The following is a 17,190-nucleotide window of genomic DNA, read 5'->3' on the forward strand; positions in this document are numbered from 1 at the left end:
GAAAAGAGTACACCATCACCATAACATGGGTATCATAGCAGAGGTTGCGTGCTTAGAGCATCTCCAATGTTAAAATGCCAAATTTATATTTTGACAGTGCTACAGTGTTAAAATGCTACATTTTAGCAATTCTGCTCCAATGATGAAAATGCTATTTTTTAACACAACCACTATTCTTTTTCAACTATCATTCCCACCATTCATATTTGCATCAGTGATGTTAATATTAGACACATTCTAAGTCAAGTTGTAGACATTAGAAGGAAACTAAAATTAACCTTAATTAAAAAGAATCAAAAATCTAAAATATCTGGTAAAAAAAGGACCCAAATATATATATATATATATATATGTATAAATTTATATATTTGATTATATTATTATATAAATTTTTTTATATAATATTTTTATCTTTTTTGAAAATTTATATTATATATATATATATATATATATATGTATATTATATATATTTGATTATATTAATATTAAAAATATATATATATTTAGGGCAAATCATTTCAGCCTCACAAATCGCCTCCATCTCTATTCACTCGTTCACAACTCTGAAATTGCCCCTCTCTCTCTCTTTGCCACCGCAAACTACAAAATCTACAAGAATCAAATGTTCAAAACCCATATATTTAACTTTATCTTACTGTCTGCAAGAATCAAAAATCCAAAATCTATTAGCTATATCAAAACCCATATCGGCCATATCATTTCAGATTGTTCAAAAAATCAAAACCCATATCTTTCAGTTTCCATATCCCACTGTTCCAGTTCGAGTTCGCGTTCCCAAGCTTTAGCCGCTGTCTCAAGCTTGCTCCCCTCTCTTTCTCTGCAACTGCTAACTTGTATGTATGGGTTTTGTTTTAATATTTTATTTATTTATTTTTTTTTCTTTCTTTCTGTAATCAAGGTCTGTAATTCTTGTTTTGCAAACTAAATCCTATTTGGTGAAATTTATTATGATCTTTTTTAAATATATATATATATATAACCCCCCCCCTCTCTCTCTCTCTCTCTCTCTCTCTCTCTTAAATAGCTACTGCTATTTCTTGTGCTACAATTGGCATAAGAAATAGCAAAGTTAAAAAATAGCAGCCAAAATAGCATTGTATTAGAGAGCCTATTTTTAAGCCAACTTCCTATATTTTGAATTGACAGCCCATATGGCAGTCCCATTGGAGATGCTCTTACAAGACACTTGAACTAGCATTTGACACGATGGAATATATACTGAAATTGAATATTATCTAGTGGCATAGTCCATAAAGCACCTAGCTTCCTGAGTAGATTGTCTGTGTTTGAGTCCCTTTTCTCCCTAATTTGTTATGATAAAATCAAATATGTTTTGAAATTTGATTTTTTTATTTTTATTTCTTGGTTGGACACAATTAGGACATGGCGATAAACATGTTTGAGACACTTTTAGAATACATTGAGGTAGTTTGCAACCATTTTTCTTCGAAGAATGTGATTTTAATGCAATTTTAAAATATATTAAGAGTTAATTAAAAAATAATATAAAATTTTAGAAACACAAAAATAACAAGCATCTAGTTCTAAGTTTATTGATTTTATTCTTGATAATGTGAATAAAATGAGTAAAAAATATTTTTTTACATTTAATAATATATTATTTTTGACATAAATATGTTGTATGTCTTATATTTTTAAAAATTTGTCAAATTGTCTTGAACCATACACATGTCTAATTCTTCCTATCTATGCTTCATGGTAGAAAATTAAGCTAAGTAAAGCCTAACGGAGGCAATTTTGTGGAGAACCAGGTTTTAGAGTCGGTATGGTTCTTCTTCTTCTTCTTCTTTTTTTTTTAATTTTTTATTTGTCCTTCAAAAATTAACATTTCATTTTTTATTTTTATATATAAGACACATTATTTGTGATGTTATGGTTCGAAGTTGGTGTCGGGATCCGACGACTCATTAAAAAATTTTGACCCTATTTTTTGCTTGCGGGTCATGGACCCTATTTAATATTCTCTTATAACCCGATATATAAGGGCACTTAGGGTTTGTAGTGGGATGATTGAGAGACATTAAAAATCACAGAAAAAAGAGTGAGAGCGAGGCTAGGGTTTGGGGGTTGAAATTTGTAATCTTCAGAATTTTCGCGTAATGAATTCTTTTGACGGATCTTCACCATGGACGTAGACTTTGCTAAACCATGCTAAATCTTTGTGTTCTTTGTGTGTGGAATGTTGATTTTTTGTCATGTTCCTTGGGGTTTCTACATTTATCGTAACAAACTAGTATTAGAGCTTTTGGTTCAAAGTAGCAATGATGGCTAAGTTTCAAGAAATCAAGAAGTTTAACTATATAAATGATTTCAACCTGTGGCAGGGTAGGATGAGTGCTCTGTTGGTTCAACATGGGTTATCCAAAGCCTGAAGCGGAAGGAAGCATTCCCAGAAAAGATTAAGGACAAATATGAGGTTATGGAGAAAGCATACAGTATGATTATCTTGTGCTTAAATAACAAGGTTTTGCGAGAAGTTGTTGGAAAGAATATGCTAGATGGGTTGTGGAGCAAGTTAGAGTCTCAGTATATGACGAGATCTCTTACGAATCGCTTGTATCTAAAGTAGTGGTTGTTCACTCTTCATATACACGAATGTTTGTCTTAGACCATCTTGATGAGGTAAGCAATATCTTCATGGACTTGAATAATATTGATGTCAAGATACAGGATGAAGATCAGACTATTATTCCATTATGTTCTCTACCACCATCGTATGAGAACTTTGTCGATATGATGATGTATGGCAGAACTACTTTGTTTTAAAAGACGTGAAGGTAGTTCTGAATTTCAAAAAGTTGCAGAGAAGGGTGTTTTAGGGCAATATAGAAAGTTCAGTATGGGGGTTGGTTGTTCAAAGGAGAACAAATCAGAAGGAAGGGTGTGGTAGTAGAAATCGTTCCAAGTCTAAGAATAGAACGAAAGTGCAAGGAAGGGCAATTTAGAAAAGATTATCCATACAAAAGAAAGGAAAAATCCTCTAAAGCTGATAATGTGGTTGTTTTGTAGAGGGTAATGATTTAGATAGTGGTAATGTTCTCAAGATTTCTGTCGACAACTCTTATGATTAGTGGATTCTTGATTCGAGTTGCTCAGTTCACGCTTGTCCAAATATGGGTTGGTTTACCTCTTATCGATCTATTGATAGAAAGGAAGTTATGATGGGGAATAATGCACTGTGCAAAGTTGCAAGTATTAATACAATTCGAATCAAGACGTATGATGGCATAGTGAGGACACTGACTGATGTCAGACATGTACCAACACTGAGGAAGAATTTAATTTCCCTAGGTACATTAGATTTCATCGGGTGCACATACAAGGTTATAGGTGGAGCCATTCGGGTTTCAAAGAGTGCTCTTGTAATGATGAAGGACTGAAGAAACATGGTTGTATGCTCTACAAGGTAGCACAATCACGAGTGCAGTTGTTGTATCATTTTTAGATTTGGATTCAAATACTACCAGATTGTGGCATATACGGCTTGGGCATGTAAGTGAGAGGGGGATGAATATTTTGAGTAAGCAAGGTTTGTTTGGTGATTAGAAAACTTACACGCTAGATTCCTGTGAGTATTGTGTCTTCAGGAAGTAGAGCATAGTGAGGTTCAGTATGGTAATTCATATAACCAGGGTATGGTGGATTACATCCATTCTAATATTTGAGGTCCCTCTAATGTTGTTTCATATGGTGGTGGTAGACATATGATGACTAATTGAGAAGCGAACTGAAAAACAGGTCAAACACTTGAGGACAGACAATAGCTTAGAATTTTGTGATGGAAAATTAACGAGTTCTCCAAAACTCACGGGACTGTGAGACACTATATAGTGAGGATGAATCCATAGTAGAATGGAGTTGCGAAATGGATGAACAAAACGTTGTTGGAGAGGGAACAATGTATGTTGTCCAATGTAAGGTTAGGCAAACTGTTCTGGGCTAAAGCTGTTTCTACAATTAGTTACTTGGTGAACCGGTCTCCGTTGACTGTTATTGACTATAAGATTCTAGATGAGGTATGGTCTGGTTCTCCTACTAGTTACAATAATCTGAGAATATTTGGGTGTTCTGCGTATGCTCATGTGAATAGGGGGAAGCTTAAACTGAGGTGTAACGACCCATTCCACTTTATGGCATGATTTTGTCTATTTTGGGCCCAAGCCCGCACATTTTTGTTCTTGAGTTTTACCCCAAAAAGCCTATTAACAATTTGAAGTATATAAATCCCACATATATACCACTTTCCTTTTCCACATCTAGGCGATGTGGGATTGTTAACCTGTTGCTCGCCTAATGTGGTGGCCTACCAAAGCCTTTTGCACCCACCCATGGGCCATGGCACACTCGCCCACATAAGTCGCCACAATCACGCCCCCTTAAGGGCCCAACGTCCTAGTTGGCCACACTTCTAGCTGGGTGAGGCTCTCATACAATTTGTAATGACCCATTTCACCATATGGTATGATATTGTCTTCTTTAGGCCTGACCTCACACGGTTTTGTTCTTGGGTTTTACCCCAAAAAGCCTCGTATCAATTGAAGTGTACAAATCCCACATATATAGCACTTCCCCTCCCCACACCCAGACAATATGAGATTGTTCACTTGTAGCTCGTCCAATGTGGTAGTCTACTAATGCCTCTTGCACCTGCCTACATAGGTCGCCACACGAAGGCTAAGAAATGTATATTTTTTTATTATCAACCTGGGCTTAAGGGATACAAATTATAGTGCTAAGAGGTTTTAGGGAAAAAGATACTTGTTAGTAGGGATGTGACATTTCATGAGTCTGCAATGCTTACTTTGCAGAAGAAGGTAGTTGATTCAATGAGGCTTCAGGGTGTCAATGAGTAAGTGAAGCATATAGAGGTTTCAGTTAGAGAATGATTTTGATAGGTTAATTGATGAGTAAATGAAACATATGAGCTGGTGCAAAAACGGACTGAGGGAGATGCACAATTGCAATAGTGCAGTGTAGATAGAGACAAGCTTAGGAAGGAGACTAAGCCACCTTAGAAGTATGGGTTTTCATATGCTGATTCAGTTGTTTGTGCACTTAGTGTGGCAGAGGTTATTTGATGAGCAAGTACTTTGTACCTATCATGAGGCCATCACAGGTGGAGAATCAGCATAGTGGTTTATTGATATGAGCGAGGAGATTGAGTCTCTCCATAAAAACCAGACTTGGGAAATAGTTAAGAACCCTAAGGGTCAGAAAATTGTACACTGTAAATGGGTTTTCAAGAAGAATGAAGGAACTCCAAGAGTGGAAGATGTGAGGTTCAAGGCACGCTTGGTGGCGAAGGGCTATACATAGAGGGATGGGGTAGACTTGAATGATGTTTTTTCTCCTATGGTGAAACATAGATCAATCATGGTGTTACTTGTTATGGCTCCTCTGTATGGCTTAAGTAGCTTGATGTGAAGATTGTTTTCTTGCATGGTGAGTTAGAATAGTAGATTTATATACATCAACCTGAGAGGTTTAAGATTATGGGAAAGGAAGATCATGTTTGGGTACTGAAAAAGTCCTTGTATGGGTTGAAGCAGTCTTCTAGACAGTGGTACAAGTGACTTAATGCCTTTATGGTTGAGAGTGACAACTGTAGAAATGAGTTTGACAGTTGTGTGTATCATATGAGGCTCTCAGATGGTTTGTTTTGTATTTGTTGTTGTATGTTGATAACATGTTGATAACTTGTAGAAACATGTTCGGAATTAACATGTTGAAGGCCCAGCTTAGTGGTGAATTTGAAGTGAAAGATCTTGATACTGCGGGGAGGATTTTGGATATGGAAACTCATAGGGATATTGTTTGCACAAAATTTGGACATTGGAAGTGCGCAAGCATGCCAGAAACTCGGAAGATTCAAAGAAGTCAAACAAAAATGAGATCATTTTGGAACGATCAGGCAATTGTGGAAGGTTTTGATTTACATTTGATGAAAGAACTTTTAATAAGACTACAATGCTAACTAAGGAATTTAAGTGCAATACTAAGAAGTAAGTGCATGAAAATAAAGAACTTGTGTTAAAATTGCTAGAATTGAAATAAATGAAAGATAAATGACATTGAATTGTAGTTGTTTTATGTTGTTGAGAGAGATCCAAATGTAGTCCTAGGTACACTATTTATAGGCATTACAAGCCTTATAAGAAGGACCCATGTCCTACCAAAAAACTACATATCTTCTCTTTATAAGACACTTGTCCCACGTCCAGTTACAGAAGCTCAACTTCCAGACCCACGAACTGCAAACTTCTTCCAGTGATGCCATGTGTCCCACGTCCTTACTTGTTTGTTTGAATATATATATATATATATATATATATATATATACATATACATATCACGTTCTGCAACTACTACATCATTCCCCTTTAAAATAGGACTAGTGCGTATAGTTGAAATGTTTGATTTTCTCCTAGATTATAGGAACCACCTTCTTTAGCAAATTCTTGGCCCAACTCCCTTGTAAATAGGAACTCCAAACAAACTAAACTAGGTAGTTTGTAAGAGTTCTTCTACGTGTAGACTTTATTGGGCCAATCTCCTCCTTAATTATAGGAACTACCTTATCCATTAAGGTATTCATATCCTAGTTTCATTCTAGGCTCAAACGAGGCTTTATTCATGGCTGAATTAAGATGGCCAGCTGTACCCATTATCCGACTGAACTGAAATAGCCAACTGTCCCTATTTTCCAACTGAACTAAAATGACCAGTTGTCCCTATTTTAATTTTGCGAGGTGTAATCCTTAAGTAAATGCCATGTGTCACCACACTATTGGACTATAATTTGGTATGTTTGTATCTCTTTCATTTGTCCACGTGGATGCCAAAGTGACAGCCACTTAAGCTGCCATTTTTGTGTGTCAACAAATATAGAAGCGGGCAGATAGTCACAGAGGAAATGCATAAAAAAGGTGTTGGAATGCTGTGGTATATAAGCATCAAATCCTGTAAGTACTCCATTGGTAACCCATTTCAGACTTTCAACAGGATTATCACCACAAACTGAGGAGATGGAACCAAGATGGAGATTTATGAAGTTTGGTGTAATTCGAGCTAAGGTGGAGATTTATGCTATTGTGACCCAAAATTGGTGTCAGATCGTGTTGCGACCCATTTTGACCTTTTTTTTTTACTTGCGGGTTGTGGATCTTATTTGGTACTCTCTAATAGCCCGATATATATGGGCACTTAGGGTTTGGAGTGGGATGATTAAGCTACTAAAAATCCCAGAAAAGAGAGTGAGATTGAAAGTGAGAGCGAGAGGTAGGATTTGGGGGCTGAAACTTGTAATATCCAGATTTTTCGCATAGTGAATTTTTCGCTGGATCTTCACTATTGACGTAGGCTTTGCCAAATTACACTAAATCTTTACGTTTTTTTATGTGTATTGCGTGTTTATTTTTTATCGTGTTTCTTAATTGTTTCTTGAGTTCGTTGTGTTTACCATAACAAAAACTATTCATTGTACAAATGGAAACTTGAATCAACAAATCTTAAGGAGTCCTCTAAAAATTATTTCTACTGTCATTTTCCAAAACTACTTTTAGTGAAATGAATTATATCAAATCAAGTGAGAGTATTCCCTCAAGCACATGTCCGAAAGTGTGTTGGATAAATTTGAGCAAAATCTCACAAATCCACCACTGAGATAGAGAGACAATGTCTTAGTTTGTAATTACTAATAAGCCATCACGGTTAAAAGCACGTCAATTTTGAAATTTTAAAAAGAAGAATTAAAAAAAAAATTTAAAGGAAGGATAAGAAGAAAATTGGTTATTGACAGTACAATACATATTTTGAAGTTGCAGAATGTTTTAATTGAAACTCAAATTAAATGTTTCTCTATCTATGATTGCAAGTAGAGGTAGGAGTACATTAATGACAAGTGCTAAATGAATTCATTCTCTAAATATTAAGAAAAATAATTTGGAATTCAAAAGCCGAAGAATTCAGACTAATTCATATAATTATAGAATGATATTATCATAATATCATGGCAAAAAAGCATAAAACCCCCCTCAAGTATCAAAAATTAGCATTTTACCCCCCTAAACTACAAAATCGAGCAAGTCAGTCCCTCAAGTATCAGAAATGATCAGTTTCACCTCCGACAGTCCTTTCCGGCTCATTTCCGGTCACCGTTATTGTACATTTACAGAAATGTCCATTATAATTAACATTTTAAAAAAGGCAATTAAAATTAAAATTGGGAAATACCATCAATGCCCTCATGCTAATACATCACCTCACTCTTCCCAATTCACTTGAAAAATTTAGAGAGAGAGTAGAGAGAGAAAATGGGTAAGGGGGGGATGTCTCATGGTGGTGGTGGTGAAAAAGAGAACTTGGCAACTTGGCTTGTTAGTATCAATACCCTCAAAATTCAGCCTTCCAAGTTCCCTCCTCTGGGTATTAATCTTCTCAAACTGAATGTAACTTGCAAGATGGAGAAACTCGGTGGCACAAAACCGGCAAGACCAGGTCGGTCATGGTTAGTGGTAAACAGAAAGGGTGTAAGAAAATCCTAGTTCTCTACACAAACTTTGGCAAGAATAAAAAACCTGAAAAAACCAATTGGGTGATGCACCAATACCACTTGGGTTAACATTAAGAAGAGAAAGAAGGAAAGCTTATGGTATCAAAGATATTCTATCAAACTCAATCGAGGCAATGCAACTGGTCTGACCCATAGTTGAATAGGTGCACTCTCTCCCCGTTCTTTCTCCCTCTCTTTTATAAAGTATCTCATTAGTATAATGTTGATTCTTTGTCCAATGATGCTGTATGGTAGTGCCAGTGCCTGTGAACAGTGTGTTCCTAGACTAGTGGCTTAAAAAACATGGTTCTGCATGTCAGCAGGAAGCGCATAGTAAAATTCATCCTTGACGATAGGAGATTTAGTTATTTCGTGCCAAATCTCAAGAACCTTTGATTGCTTGAAGGAGATTCTCTATATTGGCAATGACTGCAATCTTAAACCTCTATTATAGTTTGTGGATATAGCTTAGCCCATTTGTGGTATCTAATATCAGTGGGTTTAGTAGAATGGTAGTGTCTCAGGTCTGCCAGAAACTTTGTATGCGTTGAAGTTTTTCTATAGAAGATCTATGCTCATTTTTTTGCAAAGTGGCTTATGTCGGCAAATGATACTGCAATTTTTTTGAGCTTTACTGCACATTTCTGCAAGGATTATTATACAACCCAGCAAATGATCATTCTGTGACTGGGTATTAAAATGGGTCAACATTAATAATTTCTAATTTCTACACAACATGAATAGATTTCATTCATTAACAAATCGATTGATGTGGTGCATGAGGTTTTCCAATCACAAATAGATTTAACCATCAAATTCCACTCATATAAACAGAAGTTCCACCAGATTACCTATAGATTTGAAAATATACTCTGCCCATTGGTGGTCTTTAACCATGAATATCCTAAAATGCAACCAACAAAAAAAATTCAAATGAATGGAGAGGCAAGGCTACTCCCAAGATTTTTTATGACACTGCTCAAAGGACAATCTCTGCTTATACAAAGATATCACCACACAATTGTTAAAATGGATAACATATATACGTACAGATTATATATGATAATATATATATATAAAGTACAAAAATACACACACACACACACACATATATACACCTTATTGACCTTAACTTCTTCAACTTTAATGGAGTCTTTTTTTTTTGCACTTGGAGAAGGGAGCAGTTGCAGTTGGAGGAAGAAGAAAGGAATTTTGGACTCAATTTATAAACAAGGCTACAACACTCATATTGCAAGGGCAATTTTGAAATTATATCAGAAAGTAACCTCACGCGCTCCATCTGTGTCGGAAATGAGCCGGAAAGGACTGTCAGGAGGTGAAATTGATCATTTCTGATAGTTGATGGCCTGACTTGCTCAATTTTGTAGTTCAGGGGGATAAAATGCTGATTTTTGATACTTGAGGAGGGTTTTATGCTTTTTTTTTTTTTGCCTAATATCATTAATATACATGACATCATCATCAAATGTTTAAATAATTTAAGCAAGTCTCATTGATATACCTGACAGAATGTCATATGAGCCCAAATTAAATTAGTCATATCACTACTCAAATATTAAAGGACTTTCTCTCTCTCTCTCTCTCTCTCTCTATATATATATATATATTTTTAAAAGAGGTAACAGCTTTCCAAATTCTATAACTAGGCCAAACTCACATGAATAAACAGTTATTTTTGTGTTGAATGAGGAACATTTTCCTGTGAAAATTAGAATAGAGTTTCATAAATAGTTAATTAAACCAGACAAATGTTATCACTAGAATAAAATCATCAATGCTCGTCTTCCAATGAAAATATTAGGTTTTCTAGAGTCTTATAAATGAGATGCGTTAATTCAATTACAAATAAAATTATTTGTCTAAATCCAATTTCAAGCACCAATATTAGTTTATCACATCAACTAAACTAATCAAAATTAAACCACTATTCAATTGTACCACTGTGTTCCAAATTAAACCCTTTAATTACACGTTCAACAAACTTAATTTCAGAACCAATTAAACAATTCTGGTGTCCCTTAAGCTTGAATATTCTCAAAAAGTAAATAAATGATAACAAAAATAATAATAAATTAGAGGCACGCTTATCCAGAAAACCCATTTACCCAACCTGGCAAAGCTGGGATTTTTTCTAATTTGATAACATTTTAAAATATTGTCGCCTGTCGACATTGAGCCAAACATCCAACAACCCCTTAACGACCGCAATTATGTACATAGGTATTACAATCACAACATATATACATACATATATATGTTTATATATATAATGTATGTGTGTCAGTGTGTGTCTGTCTATATTTATATAGAGAGAGAAATGTTCCCTTGAATTATCACAAGTTGGCAGCAACACAATTTCAATAAGCAAACAGTAAGAATAAGCTACCAGTAAACTCATTAAATTCTGCATCATCTTAAACATGATTAGATTAGCAAACAACTGATTTAGTTATTCACAACAATCAGGTCCAAAACTCAGGCTACTTGCAAAGAGGTGGTCACACACTAGTAGCACTTGAGATATATATATATATATACAAAAGGGTAGGAAACAATATTTTCGTGCTATTCATGGAACAATGTTAGCCTCACTCCAGAAAGAGAAGATTTGATGCCTGTTCTTTCTGCAAAACAGAACATAACTCAAACTTTCCGACTCCGAGTTCTACGAGCAATCTGCAATAAAAACAGAAGTCAACAGCTACCACCAAAAAAGCTTCAGCTGCATGTTCAACAAACTACTAGACTCAGAATTCAGGAACTACGTCCTAAGCTTTAATTAGCACGAGAGCCTCTAGGGTGTGCTCCAACAATCCATGAACTCAAAGCTCCCCATCGTCTTAAAACTTTATGAGGGAAACATCAACACTAAAAAGTAAATTTAAATACTTCTACGTAGCCACTAAAACTGCATTGGTATATTTTCCCAAAATCCCAAGTCTTCTCTTTGTTAGTTACTGCACACGGCCTGCACTGACTTCAACGTACTACTACCACATTTGTTTCAGGCCTCTATTCAATATCTCAAAATTATTTAATTTACTAATAGCAATTCCAGATAAACGAATTCTTGGGGCTCTTGTCCCGAGTTAACTATGACACTTTCAAATTTTGAATTTCGCCTGTAAACCTATAAAAAAAAATGAAGTGAAAAAAGAAAAGACAGCAGCATTTCTGGGATGAATCCTGGACTAGCATAGTAAAGAGTTGCATTGATCTCTCCAAGGTGGATAGGAGCTCTAAAAGTCCTGCCCGGTGAATTTCCTAAATACACGAGCAAGAAAAAATGAAATAGAAAGGATTGGAAGTGCTAGTCTTACTGTATCCTTATTTGCGTCGATGACTTCTGATGTTGATGTGTCTGCTGAAATTGTCAGTCTCTTCTTTTCCTTCCCTGCACCCAGAAATTCCAAATTCCCCATAAAATACCAGAATAAATGTTGGACGGAAACCAGAGCAATATTTCTTTTCTTCTACAACTTTTAAAATTAAAATGCCTAAACAGAACTAAAATCTCATATGGTTTGAGAAAGATGTAGCCTTTATTTATGTTATCCAATTGGATATTTAATTAAAATAAATTACACTATCATGGTTTTCAAAAACATTCCATCACACGAATTGATGACATAAACAGGGTAATTGCGAAAAAAATGAAAAACGCACATACTTTTTTTTTGATAAGTAAAAAAACGCACATACTGAACTATTAAACTCTTCTATTAGCAAGTTTTCAGACAACTTTTTATTTTTTTATTTTTGATAAGCAAGATTTCATTAAAGGAGCTCAAAAGGGGAGCGCTCCCAAAAGAAACAAAAGCCATCCAGGACGACACTATAACTTTAAGCTATCAACAAAATCCAAGGGACAATCCATAGAATTACAATCCCGCCCATTGACCAAAAAGAATAAAGTAAGAATATTGTCTTTAAGAGCCCACATAGGAGACTTCTCTCCCTCAAAGGATATCCTATTCCTCTCGCGCCACAAACCCCACCAAATACAAAGGGGAGTAGCCCTCCAAGCATCTCTGACTCGGATCTTCACTGTACACCATTTCCAAGTCTCTAACATGTCCACCGTGGATTCTGGAAAATCCCATGGAAGACCAAAAGCTACCAAAAGCATAGACCAAACATCCCTCGCCACCAAGTAGTGAAGAAGATGGTTGACAGATTCACCCGACTTCTTACACATACAGCACCGGTTAACCACAATTTGATGTCTCCCTCTAAGGTTGTCAAGAGTTAGGATACTTCCCAGGGTAGCAGTTCATGAGAAGAAAGCCACCTTTAGTGGAGCTTTCGTCCTCCAAATAGCTTTCCAAGGGAAAGTGGGGCCAGGAAGCTCCAACATACTGTAGTAGAAAGACCTAACCTCAAATACCCCTCTCAAAGTACCCACCCACACCATCTCGTTCACGCCCACCTTGACCACCACCTGGCAATAAGTGAAGGCTAGGAAGTCTGTAACCTCCAAAAGTTCCCAATCATAGAACTGTCAATGAAACTGCACATCCAAGTCATCCTCCCATTATCGAGACGATAATAGTCAGCAACCACAACATCTCTATTCACAACAATCCTGAAGAGCCGAGGAAACATATGAGCCAAACCCAAGTCCCCACACCATCTGTCCTCCCAAAACTTGACATTCCTTAAACTTCGAACTTTGAAACGGATGTGTTTGGAAAACTCATCCCAACCTCTCCAGATGAGTTTCCAAGAACCCATTCCTACTGGGGTTCTGGCCTCCCTAGACTGCCACCCTCCATCTCCCTCCCTATAATGACAAGAAATAACGCGCCTCCAAAGCTTAGACCTCTCTCTCCCAAATCTCCAAAGCCACTTGCCCAACAAAGCCTTATTGAACACATCTAGCCTTTGAGTTCTCAGACCCCCCCCTTTTTGATAGGGGAACACACTTTTTCTAGTTGACCAAGTGGTACTTGTACTCATCTCCCAACCCTCCCTACAAACACTTATGAATTTTATTGAGTCTTCGAAAAACTGTCATAGGCATCGGCAAAAGCGACATATAGTAGGTCGGAAGGTTTGAAAGTGTGATTTTCATAAGAGTGACCCTCCCACCTTTTAACAAGTATTTCAACTTGCAAGCCTCTTCTCAAACTGCTCAACAATCAGATCCCAAACAGAAATTCTCATCAACGAGGCTCCCAAAGGGAGTCCTAAATTAAAGATCGAAAAAGAACCAACACTACCCTTTTTGGGGAACGATCACACTTTTCCCAATACTGATCTTCAACCCATAAACAACTTGAAAACAGGCCAAAACGCATCTCAAGTACCTCAACTAGTCAACTCTAGCACCACAAAAGACAATAGTGTCATATGCAAAAAGAAGGTGGGAGATGACTAACCGATTAGGAGCTCTACCTACTGAGAATCCTTGAATGAAACCAAACTCTTCCGCTCTCCCCATTAATCGACTAAAAGCCTCCAAGACGATGATAAACAAGAAAGGGGAAAGAGGGTCCCCTTAACGTAAGTCTTGAGAGCTAGCAAAATAGCCTACTAGGGATCCATTCACAAGAACAGAGAACCGTGCAGTCGAAATGCAGAAATAGATCCACGCCTTCCACTTGTGACCAAAACCTATTCTCTTCATCAGATACATCAAGAAATCCAAGCAAACATGATCATAGGCCTTTTCGATATCCAGTTTGCACACAACCCTCGGAACACCACTTCTTGCCCTAGCCTCAATGCACTCTAGCAATCAAAACTAAATCCAGAATCTGATGCCCACAAACAAAAGCATTCTCTGAATTCGAGATCACCCCATTAAGAACTCTACTTGAATGAATGGCTAAGACTTTCACAATGATCTTATACACAGCCCCAACAAGGCCTTCACAATGGGTATAAAGTCCTTTGCCTTATTTGCTCCACCCTTTTTGGGGACAAGGGTGATGAAAGATGCATTGAGGCTCTTCGCAAAAGAACCATGCAAAAAGAAAAATCCGATTGCCTCCATCACCTCAGCCTTCACCACCTCCCAATTTTGTTAAAAGAAAGCTACGGTAAGCTCATCCAACCCTGGAGTTTTATCACCATCGCAACTCCTCAAGGCCTTCAACACCTCCTCCTCCCCAAATGGTCTCTTAAACCAATCTCTATCACCATCAGAAATTGTGGCAAAATCAGGACCATCAAGCAAAGGCCTCTAACTGGTAGTCTCCTCAAAAAGCTGCTTGTAAAAGGACACGAACCCATTCTGGATATCTTCTTCCCTAGTGACCATAACCCAATTAAAGTGAATTCTTTCGATGTGGTTCCTTCTTCTATAAGCATTGGCTAGGCGGTGAAAAAACTTCGCGTTCCACTCCCCTTCTTTAAGCCAAAGCGCTCTAGACTTCTGTCTTCAAGAGATCTCCTCCATCTCCATTATCTCTCCAAACTCATTCTTGTACGTCTCCCTTTTACCAAGGTCCCTGATGCTAAGGCCCCCCTCACCCATCTTTCCTATCCAAATCTGAAATTCCATGGAGGATTCTGTTCTTTCGCAATTTAAGGTTGTCAAACACTTCTTTATTCCAAGTCTTGATATCACCCATTAACAACCTTAAATTGGAGGACAATTTGAAACTCGGGCTGCCCCTAACTTCATAACCCGACCACCAAACCCGAACCCTTTCTTTGAAGTCCTCAACTTGAAGCCACATATTTCCAAACCGGAAAGGCGATCTCCCTCGCCTCACCCCTCCACAATCAAGAAGAATAAGAATGTGGTCCGAAGTCGCACGGGCCAAAGCCACCTAAGATACATCTGGGAACTTCTGCAAATCTCCCAAAACTAAAAATCTGTCCAACTGTGACTACGTTGGTCACTAGACCATGTGAATTGGCCTCCTTCCATCGGGAGAACAATAAGGTGATGAGAGTTAACAAAATTTGAAAACTCTGTCAAGGCCGGAGTTCAACTATCCCTTGTGGATGGGCAAACGAACAACATTGAAGTCTCCCACTATACACCACGGAGCAGACCATATGGATTTAGCAAACCCCAACTCCTCCCACAATCCTCCCCTTTCAACATCCCCTCTACCCATACACTCTGGAAAAGACCCTGAGAACCCTCTTCCTCTAGCAAAAACAACAGAGATAGAGTACCTCCCTTTACACAAGTTAGCCTTCGAAACCCACCTTTTATCCCGAAGGACCACAATACCCCCAGCAGTCCCCTCGGCATCAATCACCTCCCAATCAACAAACCTACCTCCCCACAGACTTTTCACAACTTGATTTGAAGAGATAACCAATTTAGACTCCTGCAAACAGACCACATGCACCCCCCATTTTCGGATAAGAGCGTTCACCACCTTCCTTTTGCTCGGGTCGTTTAAACTCCGAACATTCCAAGACACAACTTTGAGCTTCATATACACACAATGGCTTTCCCTCTCCCCTCCTCTCACCCCTTTCTCCACTTCTCCCTTCATAGTTAACGTAAGAAATCAGGTTCTTGAGTTCTCTCCCCCCTTCTAACAAGGACTTTTCGTATGCTTCACTAACGCCCACTCATCATCAACTACTTGGAACATGTCATGAGTTTGCTCCTCCCCAGCACATGAAAAACCCAAAAGCTTAATGGTCCCTCCGATGCACTCCATAAACACTCCCCATTACTGCCTTCCAAATTGGCAGCCCTCTGCACCTCTCTGATGGCTGCCAATGGAGTATCAATCCCAATAGTGCCCCCATTCTCCCACACTGGTGGTGGAGGTCCAACACAGAGTAAAAACAATCAACCACAGTCGAAGCATCAATATCAGATAACATAGACCCACCATCTGGATCCAAAGCATCAAATGTGCACAAAACTCTGCCCTGTTCTGCATTCCCAAAATTCAGCAAACTCGGCTCAATAGCACCCGACATAGTCCCAGTCCAATGAAGCTTCAAATTAGATCTCAAAGCTTTGGCGGTCCTACAATCGATCAACAATTGAGTCCCTCGGCCAACACACACAATAACATTCCCATCATCCTTGCCACTTGGGAGAAACTTCAGCGGCCATTCCTTGTCTACCTCACTGCTAGTCTCAAAAGATGAAACTCTCCCTGTGAAATCTGAAAATCAGACGCCCTGCCATCATCCTCAAGCATACCTTTGGAACCCACTTCAGAAATTGGCGGCAACCTTTGGAAATTCGTAGCCAAACCACCATCCACCTTCTCATCATCCCTCCTCAATACCCCACAAGGAGTAGGAGTAGAGAGAGGAGAGCTTTAAAGAAAGATCAGAACGCATACCCGGGTTATGGACCACATTGGTGGACTTTACCCACTTTTGTTTCTGCATCCGAAACCATTTCCGCTTTTTCAATCAGAAATGACTATTCTGAAAGTGGCTCGGTCTATGAATCAGATCGTCGGAGGGGCCTGCATCGCCGCCATTTCTTCTCTGACTCGAAGAAGGCAACAAATCAGAACTTCCTAATGAGCCACCCAAGGAATGAACATCACCATCACCTGGGTTAAGCCCATCTTGCAGACACCCAAAAGAATTACCCAGGACAGGCCTAAAAGAGCGATCCTTTAAAGCCCAAGAAG

The 17,190-nt window shown here is 38.0% G+C and overlaps 1 protein-coding gene across 2 annotated transcripts in view; it reads right to left on the minus strand.

Annotated features, from left to right (window-relative positions):
- Positions 1-10,904: 10,904 nt before the first annotated feature.
- Positions 10,905-17,190, minus strand: part of LOC132273725 (sister chromatid cohesion protein PDS5 homolog B) — a 121,630-nt gene continuing 115,344 nt past the window's right edge. Inside the window, exons 29-30 of one of the 2 annotated variants that reach the window (XM_059774771.1) lie at positions 11,935-12,008; positions 10,905-11,290 (exon numbers count right to left, since the gene is read on the minus strand). In XM_059774771.1, the coding sequence (XP_059630754.1) occupies positions 11,258-11,290; positions 11,935-12,008 (107 nt within the window). In that variant the 3' untranslated portion in view covers positions 10,905-11,257. The remainder of the gene's footprint in view (positions 11,291-11,934; positions 12,009-17,190) is intronic. The other variant, XM_059774772.1, reaches the window with a different exon arrangement.

The sequence above is a fragment of the Cornus florida genome, unplaced genomic scaffold (assembly GCF_030987335.1).
Source record: "Cornus florida cultivar Cherokee Brave unplaced genomic scaffold, ASM3098733v1 CherokeeBrave_3.0.0_Hap2_Chr09, whole genome shotgun sequence".
In the NCBI taxonomy this organism is placed as follows: Eukaryota; Viridiplantae; Streptophyta; class Magnoliopsida; order Cornales; family Cornaceae; genus Cornus; species Cornus florida.